Source organism: Rana temporaria, chromosome 3 (assembly GCF_905171775.1).
Source record: "Rana temporaria chromosome 3, aRanTem1.1, whole genome shotgun sequence".
NCBI classification, from domain to species: Eukaryota; Metazoa; Chordata; class Amphibia; order Anura; family Ranidae; genus Rana; species Rana temporaria.
Window position 1 is genome coordinate 101,554,836 of NC_053491.1, and position 13,798 is coordinate 101,568,633.

Genomic DNA, 13,798 nt, shown 5'->3' on the forward strand with positions numbered 1-13,798 from the left:
GCACTTTGTGAATGGCCAGCTGTCTTCTGGGACACACACAGGTCGCCCATTCCCCAGAAGACAACACAAGGAGGAGAAGACAGAAGATCACAGTGGAATAGGAAGTGGCAGATTGGGATGATCTGCCTAGCAGCAGCCATTTTTGGTAAGTATACATTTTTTTTATTTTTCTAATTTTTGTGAGCCTTTTTGTCTATTTTTTTTTTTTTTAAGGGTGGACCTCCGCTTTAAATTCTCATTTTCTGTTATTGCGGAAAATATAACATAATAGACATTATGGGAAACAATAACCTTCATGACCTAGGTACCAATTTAGAAATGACAAGGTTCTCTCCTCTTTACTAGTCACAGAACATCATTATAAAAATTTCACACTGTGTCTACATTTTACATTCCTATACAGTAAATGTTGCAGCGTCTTGTCTTGAAGTCCTGAAGCAAGCAAAGCATAAAAGTACATTTAGAACCTGTGTTGATGGGCTTTTGTTTGCGTCATGCGGCCTCTGCATTACCATACACGCTTATGGGAAAGTTTGATGCAGGTCGAATGCAGATCAGAAAGAGGTTAACTGTGGCGTAAATACACCTGCTTTCCCCAGTCAAAAAAATCAAGCTGTACTGTTCTTTAAAATGTCTATGTTTTTCAAACATATAGGGCCAGATTCAGGTACATTGTCGTATCTTTGTGCCGGCGTAGCGCATCTCATATGCGCTACGCCGACGTAACATTAAGGCTGCGTACACACGGACAAACATGTACGATGAAACCGGTCCGCCGGACCGTTTTCACCGTACATGTCTGCTCGGGGATTTCTGTACGATGGCTGTACTAACCATCGTACAGAAATCCACGCGTAAACAATACGCGGGGCGTGTCCGCGGCATCGCCGCGACGATGACGCGCGGACGTGGGCGGCCCTGCCAGTTAAATGCTTCGACGCATGCCTCAAAGTGATTCGACGCATGCGAGGGATGGCGGGCGCTCGGACATGTACGGTAGGTCTGTACAGACGACCGAACATGTCCGAGCGGGCAGGATTCCAGCGGACTGTTTTAAAACAAGTCCAGAAATATTTGCGCGCTGGGAAAAGGCCCGGCGGGAAAATGTTTGCTGGAATCCTGTCCGCTCGGGCCTACACACGACCGAACATGTCTGCTGAAACTGGTCCGCGGACCAGTTTCAGCAGACATGTTTGGTCGTCTGTACGGCCCATGAGAGGCAAGCTGAGTATTCACAAAGCACTTGCTCCCATATTTACGACAGCATAACGTAAATAGGACGGCGTAAGCCCACCTAATTCAAAGTAGGCAGGTACTGCGCGTGTTGTATTAAAATAAATCGTGACCCCATGTAAATGCATGGCTGTACGAACGGCGCATGCGCGCGCATGCTCAGAATCATGTTGCATATACTCCCTAAGATACGACGGCTCAATGCGTACGATGTGAACGTAACTTACACCCAGCCCCATTCGAGTACAACTTACGTAAACAACGTAAAATACGACGGCTGTTCCGACGTCCATACCTTAACATGACTTACCCCTGCTTTATGAGGGGTTAACTTACGCCGGACGTACGCCTTACTGCGACAGGCGTAAGTACGTTTGTGAATCGGCGTATCTTGCTCATTTACATATTTGACGCGTAAATCAATGGAAGCGCCCCTAGCGGACAGCGTAAATATGCACCCAAGATACAACGGCATAGGAGACTTACGTCGGTCGTAGGAAGTCAAAATTCAGGCGTATCTTGTACTGTGAATTAGGCGCATAGATACAACGGCGCATCCGTAGACTTACGCGGCGTATCATTAGATACGTCGGCGTAAGGTCGGCGTAAGTCTTTGTGAATCCGGGCCAGATTGTACAATATTAGACAAGAGAGTCTAACTACACACAGCACAAAAAGGGTTACCGCTTGATGTCTTGGCTTTGAGAACAGTTCTCAGAAGGCCCTGTAGCCACACCCTTACCGATAACTTAAAAGTGAAACTAAGTAAGTTAAAAATTTATTTTTAACTACTTGACTAGATAACATGAACAAGTGTGGTATAAAAAAATACAGTACCTCACAAAAGGGAGTACACCCCCTCACATTTTTGTAAATATTTTATTATCGTTTCATGTGACAACACTGAAGAAATGACACTTTTCTACAATGTAAAGTAGTGAGTGTACAGCTTGTATAACAGTGTAAATTTGCTGTCCCCTCAAAATAACTCAACACACAGCCATTAATGTCTAAACTGCTGGCAACAAAAGTGAGTACACCCCTAAGTGAAAATTTTCAAATTGGGCCCAAAGTGTCAATATTTTGTGTGGCCACCATTATTTTCCAGCACTGTATTAACCCTCTTGGGCATGGAGTTCACCGGAGCTTCACAGGTTGCCACTGGAGTCCTCTTCCACTCCTTCATGATGACATCACAGTGCTGGTGGATGTTGGAGACCTTGCGCTCCTCCACCTTCTATTTGAGGATTCCCCACAGATGCTCAATAGGGTTTAGGTCTGGACACATGCTTGGCCAGTCCATCACCTTTACCCTCAGCTTCTTTAGCAAGGCAGTGGTTGTCGGAGGTGTGTTTGGGGTCGTTATCATGTTGAAATACTGCCCTGCGGCCCAGTCTCTGATGGGAGGGGATCATACTCTGCTTTAGTATGTCACAGTATATGTTGGCATTCATGGTTCCCTCAATGAACTGTAGCTCTGCAGTGCCAGCAGCACTCATGCAGCCCCAGACCATGACACTCCCACCACCATGATTGAATGTAGGCAAGACACACTTGTCTTTGTACCCCTCACCTGGTTGCCGCCACACACGTTTGACACCACCTGAACCAAATAAGTTTATCTTGGTCTCATCAGACCAGAGGACATGGTTCCAATAATCCTTGTCTTCAGAAAACTGTTTGCAGGCTTTCTTTTGCATCATCTTTAGAAGAGGATTCCTTCTGGGACAACAGCCATGCAGACCAATCCGATGCAGTGTGTGGCGTATGGTCTGAGCACTGACAGGCTGACCCCCCACCCCTTCAACCTCTTCAGAAATGCTGACAGCACTCATACATCTATTTCCCAAAGACAACCTCTGGATATGACACTGAGCACGTGCATTCAACTGCTTTGGTCGACCATGGCAAGGCCTGTTCTAAGTGGAACCTGTCCTGTTAAACCACTGTATGGTTTTGGCCACCGTGCTGCAGCTTAGTTTCAGGGTCTTGGCAATTTTCTTATAGCCTAGGCCATCTTTATGTAGAGCAACAATTCTTTTTTTTTTTCAGATCCTCAGAGAGTTCTTTGCCATGAGGTGTCATGTTGAACTTCCAGTGACCAGTATGAGAGAGTGAGAGACATAACACCAAATTTAACACACCTGCTCCCTATTCACACCTGAGACCTTGTAACACTAAGGAGTCACATGACACCGGGGAGGGAAAATGGCCAATTGGGCCCATTTTGGACATTTTCACTTAGGTGTGTATACACTTTTGTTGCCAGCTGTTTAGACATTAACGGCTGTGTGTTGAGTTATTTTGTGGGGACAATAAATTTACACTGTTATACAAGCTGTACACTTACTACTTTTCATTGTAGCAAAGTGTAATTTCTTCAGTGTTGTCACATGAAAAGATAAAATATTTACAAAAATGTGAGATACTGTATATCATATAATTTATATTCATATATATACACAGTATATATACTATATATTCATATATTTACTTTTGTGATATACTGTATATCATATAAAAAGCACACTCACATATTATTTCTTTCAAAAAAGTAAGCTAAATTTATTTCTATAGGTCAAGGAACCACAAGAGCGTGCCTCTCGCCTCTCGTCTTTTTTTTTTTTTTTTTTCTTCTTCTTCTTCTTCTTCTTCTTCTTCTTCTTCTTTTTTTTTCACCTCAGAGAACTCTATCAGGAGACGTTATCAATTTTGCATTCATTCGCTGTCTCCATCCTAGTTCACATCATAGTAGGAAATTGCTTCGTAGCATTTGTATATTACGTGCATATATATAGATATAAGGAGCCAATTCCGGCCTCGGAATAAGAATACAAAAATAGAAAAAGTGCTAGAATTACCACGTCAACCAAAGATAAAACGATTGCGCACTACTAAGGCATGTGACCACCTGAAAACACATAACACGATTTCCCCTTAGAATGACAATGCACGTTGTTGGATTGGTATGATCTTTTCCAGATCAGGGCCAAGGAAAAGCTCAATAAAGCAGTTTTGTACTTAAAGGGGTTTTCCACCCATTTTGTAAGTTTATTAAAAGTCAGCAGCTACAAAAAGTGTAGCTGCTGGCTTTTAATAAACCGCTCCTCACCCCCCCTCGCCGGCCGGCGTCTTCATGCTCAGTGTGGGCACCCGGCCGTGACAGCTTTCGGCTTCACGGCCGGGCACCCACTGCGCATGCGCGTCCGGCACAGCGCATGCGCACGCGGAGCGGCGAGGCGCCGTCTGATTGGACGGGCGATCGCCTAGGACCTGTCACTTGTCCTGGGCGATCGCCTACAGCAGCCCCTTCCTGTAGGTGATTAAGCTTAATCGCCTAGGCGATTAGGCTTAATCGTCTACCCGGAAGGAGGAAGTGGGACAGGAAGTCCCACTCCTCCTGAAGCCCCCACTCCCCCCCCAAAAAAATTACATGCCAAATGTGGCATGTAAGGGGGTGAGGAGTGGGATAAGCGGAAGTTCCAAATTTGGGTGGAACTCCGCTTTAAAGAAAAAAATGGTTCACCTGTTTCGTATGCAGCTGACACTTCACCAAGGTTCAAGCTTGGCATGAATCCTTGATATTCATATAGTTAAAATAGTTAAAATTTAGAGAATATATTGCAAAATGTATCAAAAGCATGTCAAAGACTGCACATCATGTTACAAATGTTAGCTACAGTTTGCTTTAAACAAAAAGGTTTTTCAGAAAGATTTTCTTGGCACAAAAAAAAAACACTGAATATTTGACTTTGAGAAACATATTCAACAATATATATTTTTCTTGAACCAGTCTGGACGTCTGGTGTGTCATCACTGTGCTTTTAATGAGGGAGGTCAACCACCAAGGTAATATATTTGCAGAGGTGGGTAGGTGTAGCTGTGTGGCTTCATATTCATACATATATATTAGTATGCAGGTTTTGATCTAAATGTGCTGAGGAAATGTTGTGATTCACTTCCTGGAGGGGGTGTAGTGGTACTTCTATACTTATATACAATGGCGCACTTAGGAAAGGTGCAGGGGGGCAGCAGCAGTTCAGGGTGAGGGGTCTGCACTGGAAAGGGGGAGGTTAGTACTATGAGAGGCGGCTGTATCTGTACTGGGGGGGTCTGTACTAAGGAGGGGGAGGGTTGTTCTGTACTAAGAAGGGGTGTCTGTACAGAGGGGCCTGTACTGGGGAGGGGGGATGTCTGTTAGGGTGACCACGTGTCCCGGATTTTGCAGGTCTGTCCCGGGCACATTTATTCCAGGACAATACAGTGTCCCGGAATGAAACTGACACAGCCACCGACCACCAAAAAAGGCCACCACATCACCGCTTTACTTACTGACAGTACTTGTCCTGGCCGGGAATGCCTGGAGGAGTACAATCATGCCCCCTGCTTGTGATTGGAGAAATCATAAATCTCGCCCTCTTGTGTCCAATCACTCTGCTGTGATTCGTTTCAGCACAAGCTGATTTTTTGGAAAGGGAGGGTGTCCCTGAATGGTAGTTTGGAAATGTGGTCACCCTAATGTCTGTATGGAGGGGCCTGTAATAAGAGGGGTGTCTGTACTGCAGGCATGTGTAGATGGGAGGTCAGTCAGTACTAAATTGTCTGTGTTGGAAAGTGATGTCTGTACTGAGAGGTCTGTACTTGGGAGGGGGGTGTTTGTACTGCTGGGTCTGTACTGGGCAGGGTGTCTGTACGGAGGGGCCTGTACTGGCAAGGGGGGTGTCTGTACTGAGCGGTCTGTACTGGGGAGGGGGGGTATCTGTACAGAGGGGCCTGAAATAAGGGGGGTGTCTGTACTGAGCGGTCTGTACTGGGGAGGCGGGGTGTCTGTACAGAGGGGCCTGAAATAAGGGGGGTGTCTGTACTGGTGGACTGTGTAGCTGGGAGGTCAGTCAGTACTAAATGGTCTGTGCTGGAAAGGGATGTCTGTACTGGGGGAGGGGTGTCTGAACTAGGAAGAGGTGTCTCTAAGGAGGGGTACTAAGGGGTGTGCTGGGAGGGGGGTTTTAGGGATGTCAAAGGAGATCTGTACTGTAGGGATTTGGGCTTGGGAGTGGATTTGTACTGGTAAGAAGGGGGTACATTTTGTACTCTGCAAGGTGACCTCCGTGTTGCACACTCCTGACCCCTGGGTAATGCACTCCTGACCCCTGCGCTCTGTGCAATATGCATTACTAACCCCTTTGTTCTGTGCATTAGTGCTCTGTGCACTATAGAAACTGGTAAACCAGATGATGGAGCTGCTGTGCATAGCAACCAATCAGCGTATATCTTCAGCTTATTCAGTTAAGATTTTAAAATGAAAACTAAAAGCTGATTGGTTGCCACTCACAGCTGCTCTAGATTCTGTCTACTCCAGTTTTGATACATCCCCCTCACTGTCTTTTGCTTTTCATATATCTAATCACTGGACTCTGTACACTGGGCTTTATATGACATATCCACGACCACTACACTGTAAGTACATTACTCCAGAAGTAGGTGGGCTGTGTGCAGAAAGGCACAGGTAATGGAACAGTTTTCTTCTTTTTTTTTTAAATGAGTGTGTTGAGGTTTGTACGTGTCTGTTAGACTCTCATTTGTAGCACAGTCATTAACCCTTTTACTGCCACAGGTGTAAGGCTTAGCTGTCAGAAGCACAGAATGGCCCAGATTCACAAAGCACTTACGCCGACGTATAACACGTAACGCCGACGTAAGTGCCAATATGCACCGGTGTATGTGTGCGGCAGACCCACGAACCAACATGCGCCTAAAAACAGGCTGCACCCGCCGACCTAGCTTGCACACGCCAGCGTAGGGTGGGCGCACATATGGGCTGGACGCATTGGGGCTGCTCCCATTGATTAGCCATTCAAACATGCAAATGAGGGAAATACGCCGATTCACGAATGTGCGTGTGCCCGCGGCATGCTACGCGAGATGCGCGTAAGTTGTACGTCCGGCGTAAAGTTACTCCCCATAAATGAGGTGCAACCCGGCAACAGACATGCACAGGTCTGTACCAGGGAACATAAGCCGGCGTATTGTGCGTTAAACGTGTGTCTGGCTGGGCATACGTTATGTGCACGGCGTACGCGGTGATCCGACGTAGCTTAGGCAGTTGTGCTGGCGTTGTTGTGAGCAGGCGCAGGGGGGTGCTGTGTATGTGTCCACGTCACGGCGCATGCGCAGTTCGTGATACGTACCTGTCTGGCGCTCGGCCCATCATTTGCATGGTGTCACGCCCACTTCCACCTAGGCCGGCGTGCGCCTTCGAAACCTACGCCACTCTGGCGCAGCGTTGGGAGCACTGGCTTGCTGAATGCAATGCTTGCCTCTCCGCGCTACGTTGGCGTGGCGTACGGTGTGTGCTCTACGGCGGCGTAATGTGCGCCTTGCTCTCTGTGAATCTGGGCCTATGTGTGCACTCCACCTGTTTAAAAGAGAATTTATCACCCAAATATTATATCACATAGGAGACTCTTTGTCCCCTATAAGATATAAATACAATTTAAATGAAAGTAAAAAAAAAATGATTTACACCCACGCACTTAAAGCCTCCCTCTAAACAATTCTGAGCACAACTCGCCCTCACCTGCGCACACACACAAATGTAAACGCACCCCCTGGGAGTGCCTTCGTATGAAAATGTTCCTTCCGATACACGTAAGATATTGCTGCACACGCCAGAATAACAGCAATAATTCTAGGCCCATTATTCAGCTCTAAACTGATGACCTGTAGGGGCTTTTAACGTGTTGCCTATGGAAAATATAGGGTACAGAAGTTCGTCATTATTTTGCAGACACGTGCAAATTTAAAGCTTGACGTGTTTGGTATCTATTTACTCTGCGCAACCTCGTCTTTTATATATTTTTTATTACCCATATTTTGTCAAAAAAATGTATAATATATTTGTTTTTTTTGTACCCTAAAATTAACTTAAAGTGATTGTAAAGTCTTTTTTCCTATAAAAATAACAAATATGTTATACTTACCTGCTCTGTTGCACTGGATTTGCACAGAGCAGCCCGGATCCTCCTCTTCTCAAGTGCCTCTTTGCTGCTCCTGGCCCCTCCCTCCTGTTCAGTGCCCCCATAGCAAGCAGCTTGCTATGGGGGCACCCGAACTGAGTCACAGCTCCGTGTATCTACTCAGACATGGAGCCCCAACCTGGTCCCACCCCCTCTCAGAACTGCCAGGGCCGCGCACGTCGCCGCGTCATCGTGGCGGCGACGGCGCGGCCTCGTCGCCGCGTATCGAGTACGCGCGGATTTCTGTATGATGGTGTGTACAGCCATCATACAGAAATCTCCGGGCAGACATGTATGCTGAAAACGGTCCGGCGGACCGTTTTCATCGTACATGTTTGCCCGTCTGTACGAGGCCTTAGAGGCGCCTCTCTTCTCTATCCGAATACATAAAAAACCTTCTGACTTTACAACCCCTTTTTACTGAAATTGTGTGCTTGATACATTTTCTAAACGTATGGAAATATGGCTAACAGGTAAAGGTAAAAGGTTTAAACATATTTTGTTCGGTTGTTTAACTGTGCCCCAGGTGACAGATATCCTGGGTGTGCCTCTGCTTATATGTCACTAGCACTGCACATTACAAGTTCCAAGTCCTTTCTTTGGCAGTCTGACCCTGGTCACTGTCAGCATTGTACATTGCCGTTCACTGTAGATTTCATGCACATTTTCTTGAAAAAAAAAAAAAGTGCATCTATTCCCCGTGCCCCTGACCCATTCCCAGATGCACACTAAGGCCCCGTACACACGAGAGGATCGATCCGCTGAAATGTATCCGCGGACCTGTTTTTCCGCGGATTTTTTCCCCCGGGGATGGATTTCCAGCGGATCAAGATTTCATAGCATGCTAAGAAATCTATCCGCTGGAATCCAGTCCAGTGGATTGATCCGCTGGTCTGTACAGACTCAGCGGATCAATCCGTCCGATTCCATCCCTCGCATGCGTCGTAAAGATTCGACGCATGCGTGGAATTCCTTATATGACAGCGTCGCGCACATCGCCGCGTCATCATCGCCATGAGATCAAAATCCGCCAGAGGATTTATCCGCGGAAACAGGATCGATCCTTTCGTGTGTACTAGGCCTTAGAGCCGGTTCACACTTCCGCGGCACGACTTCGGGGGCGACTCTGCAAGTCATCCTGAAGACGACTTCAGAGACGACCTGCAAAACGACTTCTGTATAGAAGTCAATGCAGGTCGCCCTGAGCCGCCCCCGAAGTCGTGCAAGAACCTTTTTATAAGTCGGAGCGACTTGCGTCGCTCCTATCAGAACGGTTCCATTGCATTGAATGGGACGCGACTCGTCAGGCAGCTGAACCGGCTCTTAACTTGTTTGTTTACATTCTGCCTGCACTTGTGAATTACAGTGCAGTGTAACTTCTATTGGCCTTCTACAGGCCGTGAGACACAGCCCCATAAAAGTCTGCAGGGCTGTAATATGCTGGCGCAGCAGGTCAGTTAGACTTACAGTGCTGGAAGGAACCAAATACCAAAGGACACAGCCTAAAGTCAGTATGCTTCTGTAGAAAGGTAAGGATGGGTTAAGTTAGGTCAGGGTAAATGGACAAAAGGGATAAGGGGTAATCAGAAAAGGTGTTTGGGGCCATCTTTTCATGAAAATGCACCTGAAGTGATCATTACAGCCAAAAGAAAAAAAAAGTTCTTGGACGTTGCATAATATATCCATATTTCATAATATATTCATATTTCATAATATATTCATATTTCATAATATATTGATATGACATAGGAATGAAGCTTTTCATGATAAGAAACATGCTTGGTATGACACTACTTACCAAGCAAGGTCTTCCTAAATGAACTTTTGTCTGAAAAGTATTAGGCTGCCTTGTACCACAAAGCAAAATCTTGTTTTTCATGTTTTCCCCATCTCCCTATTTTTACACAGTATCTTATATTGCCAGAATTACATTTGGGTATGCAATAGATGCTGAATGAATGAATGAATGAAAGAATGACTTGTATAGCGCTACACATGCGAACTGAATCGCTTTACCCCGTAGGATCTTGACACGTTTGGGACACACAGTCGTGCACACATATATACACATATACTGGGCCAATTTGGCCAGGACCCAATTAACCTGCTATCTGAATAATGTATATAAAAATGCACAAGAAAATAATATTGGCAATCATTTTATTGAGGCTTGGTGGGACATAATCTGATTATATCTTAATGTAGCACTACCCCCGAAGGCGCTGCTGGTTAAATTTTGGGTTTGCTCGTTACCTCTCAAGCCCTGTAAACAGGATTGGTTTGTCTGATGAAAACAGACCGATGGACCGTTTTCATCGGACAAACCGATCGTGTGTGGGCCCCATCGGTTTGTTTTCCATCGGTGAAAAAAAATAGAACGTGTTTTAAAATTTTCCTATGGATAAAAAAACGATAGAAAAAAACGATCGTCTGTGTGGAAGTCCATCGGTCAAAAATCAATGCATGCTCAGAATCAAGTCGACGCATGCTCGGAAGCATTGAACTTGATTTTTCACGGCACGTCGTAGTGTTTTACGTCACTGTGTTGGACACGGTCAGATTTTTCACTGATGGAGTGTAGGCAAGACTGATGAAAGTCAGCTTCATCGAATATCCGTCGAAAAAATCTATCGGATTAGATTCCATCAGATATCCGATCGTGTGTACAGGGCTTTAAAGGTTCGTTGTCAGGGTAGGAAAGTCCATAGTAAATGCAATGTCCAGAGGCAAATTTGTATTAATCAAACAGGTCTGGGCCCGAGTATTGGCCCAAACATCCCTTAAATTTGAAATAGCGCCCCCTAAATTTGAGGTGGGCACTACATTGACATAAAAATGAAGAAACTTCTATTATCTCATCAGTAGTTCATGTATGAATCCTACACAGATTTCTCAGCTTAAGTTTTAGTAATTTGGAGATAAATAGCATAACGGGAATATATAAAATAATGACCATGCCTGGGGTTTAGTTCTTGGTTTCAGCTTTTTTGGTAGAGATTCAGTTCTCAGAGTTCTGAACTAGGGGTATGACACCTGCTTACCAGAAAGTGATCATCCAAAACCTTACAGGAACCAATAGCCATAAATAGCTGCCGCTGTTTAGTAATTATTTCACGTACAAAGATTGTCACAGAGTATTTCCCCCGACAGTAACACTGTTCAATATTGCTAAATTCTCTAGTGCTAATTATACAGTGTTCCTCTTTGCCTCCAGGACTTCTCCAGAGCCTCTCTCATCCTTTGGATATACCTACCTCAATCTCCCAGCTGTCGCCACATTTTGGCAACCTTTTTTAGGTAGGCCTATCACACTTCTGCCATTAAAAACTGATCTTTTCAATCTTCCATCAGCACATCCATCTCACAGTTATTACCTTTGTACCACTTCCCTTTCCTATTGGATTGTAATCTCTCACGAGCATGGTCCTCTTGTATTGAATTGTACTGCAACTGTGCTGCCTTATTATATATGTAAATATATATATATATATATATATATATATATATATATATATATATATATATATATATATATATACACACTGGGCCAGATTCAGAAACGATTTACGGCAGCGTATCTCCAGATACGCTGCCGTAATTTCAAATGTGCGCTTCGCATCTTTACGCCAATTCACAAAGAGAGATATGCCTGAAAACATGGCTTCAGCCGTCCAACGTAACTTGCCTACGCCGGCGTATCGTGAGTGAATGAGTGAAGAACTTATATAGTGCAGCACATGGGCGCTCGCTGTTTCTGTCTCTTTTGATATCAAAAGATATCGTGGGCGCATAGTTACGCTGGACCCATTCGGTGTTCCCATTAAAAATATGCAAATGAGTAAGATACGCCCATTTCACGAACGTACTTGCGCCCGGCGTATCAATATACGTCGTTTACGTAAGGCGTATGACCGGCGTAAAGTTACCCCTGCTATATGAGTTGCAGCCAATGTTAAGTATGGACGTTGGAACAGCGTCTAATTTTACGTGGTTTACGTAATTCGTACGTGAATGGGGCTGGGCGTAGTTTACGTTCACGTCGAAAGCATTGAGTATTTGCGACGTGATTCTGCACATGCGCACTGGGATACGTCCACGGACGGCGCATGCGCCGTTCGTTCGGCCCCTCATTTGCCACGGTTCATTTTAATAAAACACGCCCACTGCCAACCTACTTTGAAATACGCGGGCTTACACCGGCCCATATACGCTACGCCACCGTAACTTAGGACGCAAGTGAATACGGTACCTGCCTCTCTAAGTTACAGCGGCGTAGTGTATATGAGATACGCTACGACGCCCGCCCAAACTTACGCGATTCTTTCTGAATCTGGCCCACTGTATGTATATATATATATATATATATATATATATATATATATATATATATATATACACACACACAGTACATGCTAAAACTGTTGTAGCTATATAAACCTATACAATAATATAATAAATACCTATGAACATCATTACTCTCATTATTTTATGAAACTGGTATTAATAAAGAGTATACTTACCCAGAAAGCATCTTTAAATGCCAGCTGTGCCATCTTGTTGAAGTCAGACAATCCCAGCAGTTACTCCGTCTTTAGTCAATGAACATGAACATAAGCATATCACCATGAGATGGTGTGAATTGAAGGAAAATTTGAAGTACTCCAATTTGCCAAAAAATTAAAACTGCTCCAAGATCTGATTAATTAGCTGAGCTGCTGTTTCATAGACCAAAAGAAGAAGCTTGACAAAGGGATTAAATCTGAGAAAGGAAGGAATCTCTGTGGCTCAGTAACAGGTAGGTGCATTAGGACACCTGATTCCAAACAGATAAAATGAAGACAAGCGTGGCGCTTGCAGAACAGTGAGTATACTCTGCAGATTCCAGTTCTCTAAAACCTTATTACACAGCAACACAGGAAGTTAAGCTTCTGACAAACTTGCCTGCAGATGAGGAAGATCTTTTGTTGTTCTCGGAAACTATGCGAAGTAAAAAGCCACTGAGGTAAGGGCAAGAGAGATCCCCCAGCATCACGCAGAGTGCATTACTAAACATGAACAAAAATAAACACAGTGCAATATAAAATAAAAAAAAAGTCATGAAATATGCATTTTTATTAAGAGACAGTTGTAATTATGCAGAGATAAATGATAAAGCCACAGCAGTGAAAACACTAATACAAAACATCTATCAACCTTACAAAAGCAATTTTGCAAAATAATAACCACTTCAGTGTAAGTGGTCAATTATCCCGCTATGGGTCTATTGATGTGCAAATACCGTCATTATTTATGTCACTAAAATGTGTATATTTTTTGAGGGACTAACATGGCTTTTTTTTTATTCTTTTTTTTTTTATTATATTACAAAGTACTCTTTTTTTTCCTGCCATCTATTTCTTTTATGGTACCACTAAAATGATGTTCCTGGTACACAAAATCAATTTTTTTTTAAAGTTCTGCTCTGAAGAAAGAGGCATGTTCCCTCGAAACATGTCAGCTGGTACTATTATTCACTTGAACCTAAGTTCAACCTAAGTTCCATGATGGGC

The 13,798-nt window shown here is 44.3% G+C and overlaps 1 protein-coding gene across 1 annotated transcript in view; it reads right to left on the reverse strand.

Annotated features, from left to right (window-relative positions):
* PSTPIP1 (proline-serine-threonine phosphatase interacting protein 1) overlaps window positions 1–13,170 on the reverse strand; it is a 97,389-nt gene extending 84,219 nt beyond the window's left edge. Inside the window, exon 1 of the mRNA XM_040343113.1 lies at window positions 12,770–13,170. Within this exon, the coding sequence (XP_040199047.1) occupies window positions 12,770–12,802 (33 nt within the window). The 5' untranslated portion in view covers window positions 12,803–13,170. The remainder of the gene's footprint in view (window positions 1–12,769) is intronic.
* Window positions 13,171–13,798: the final 628 nt, after the last annotated feature.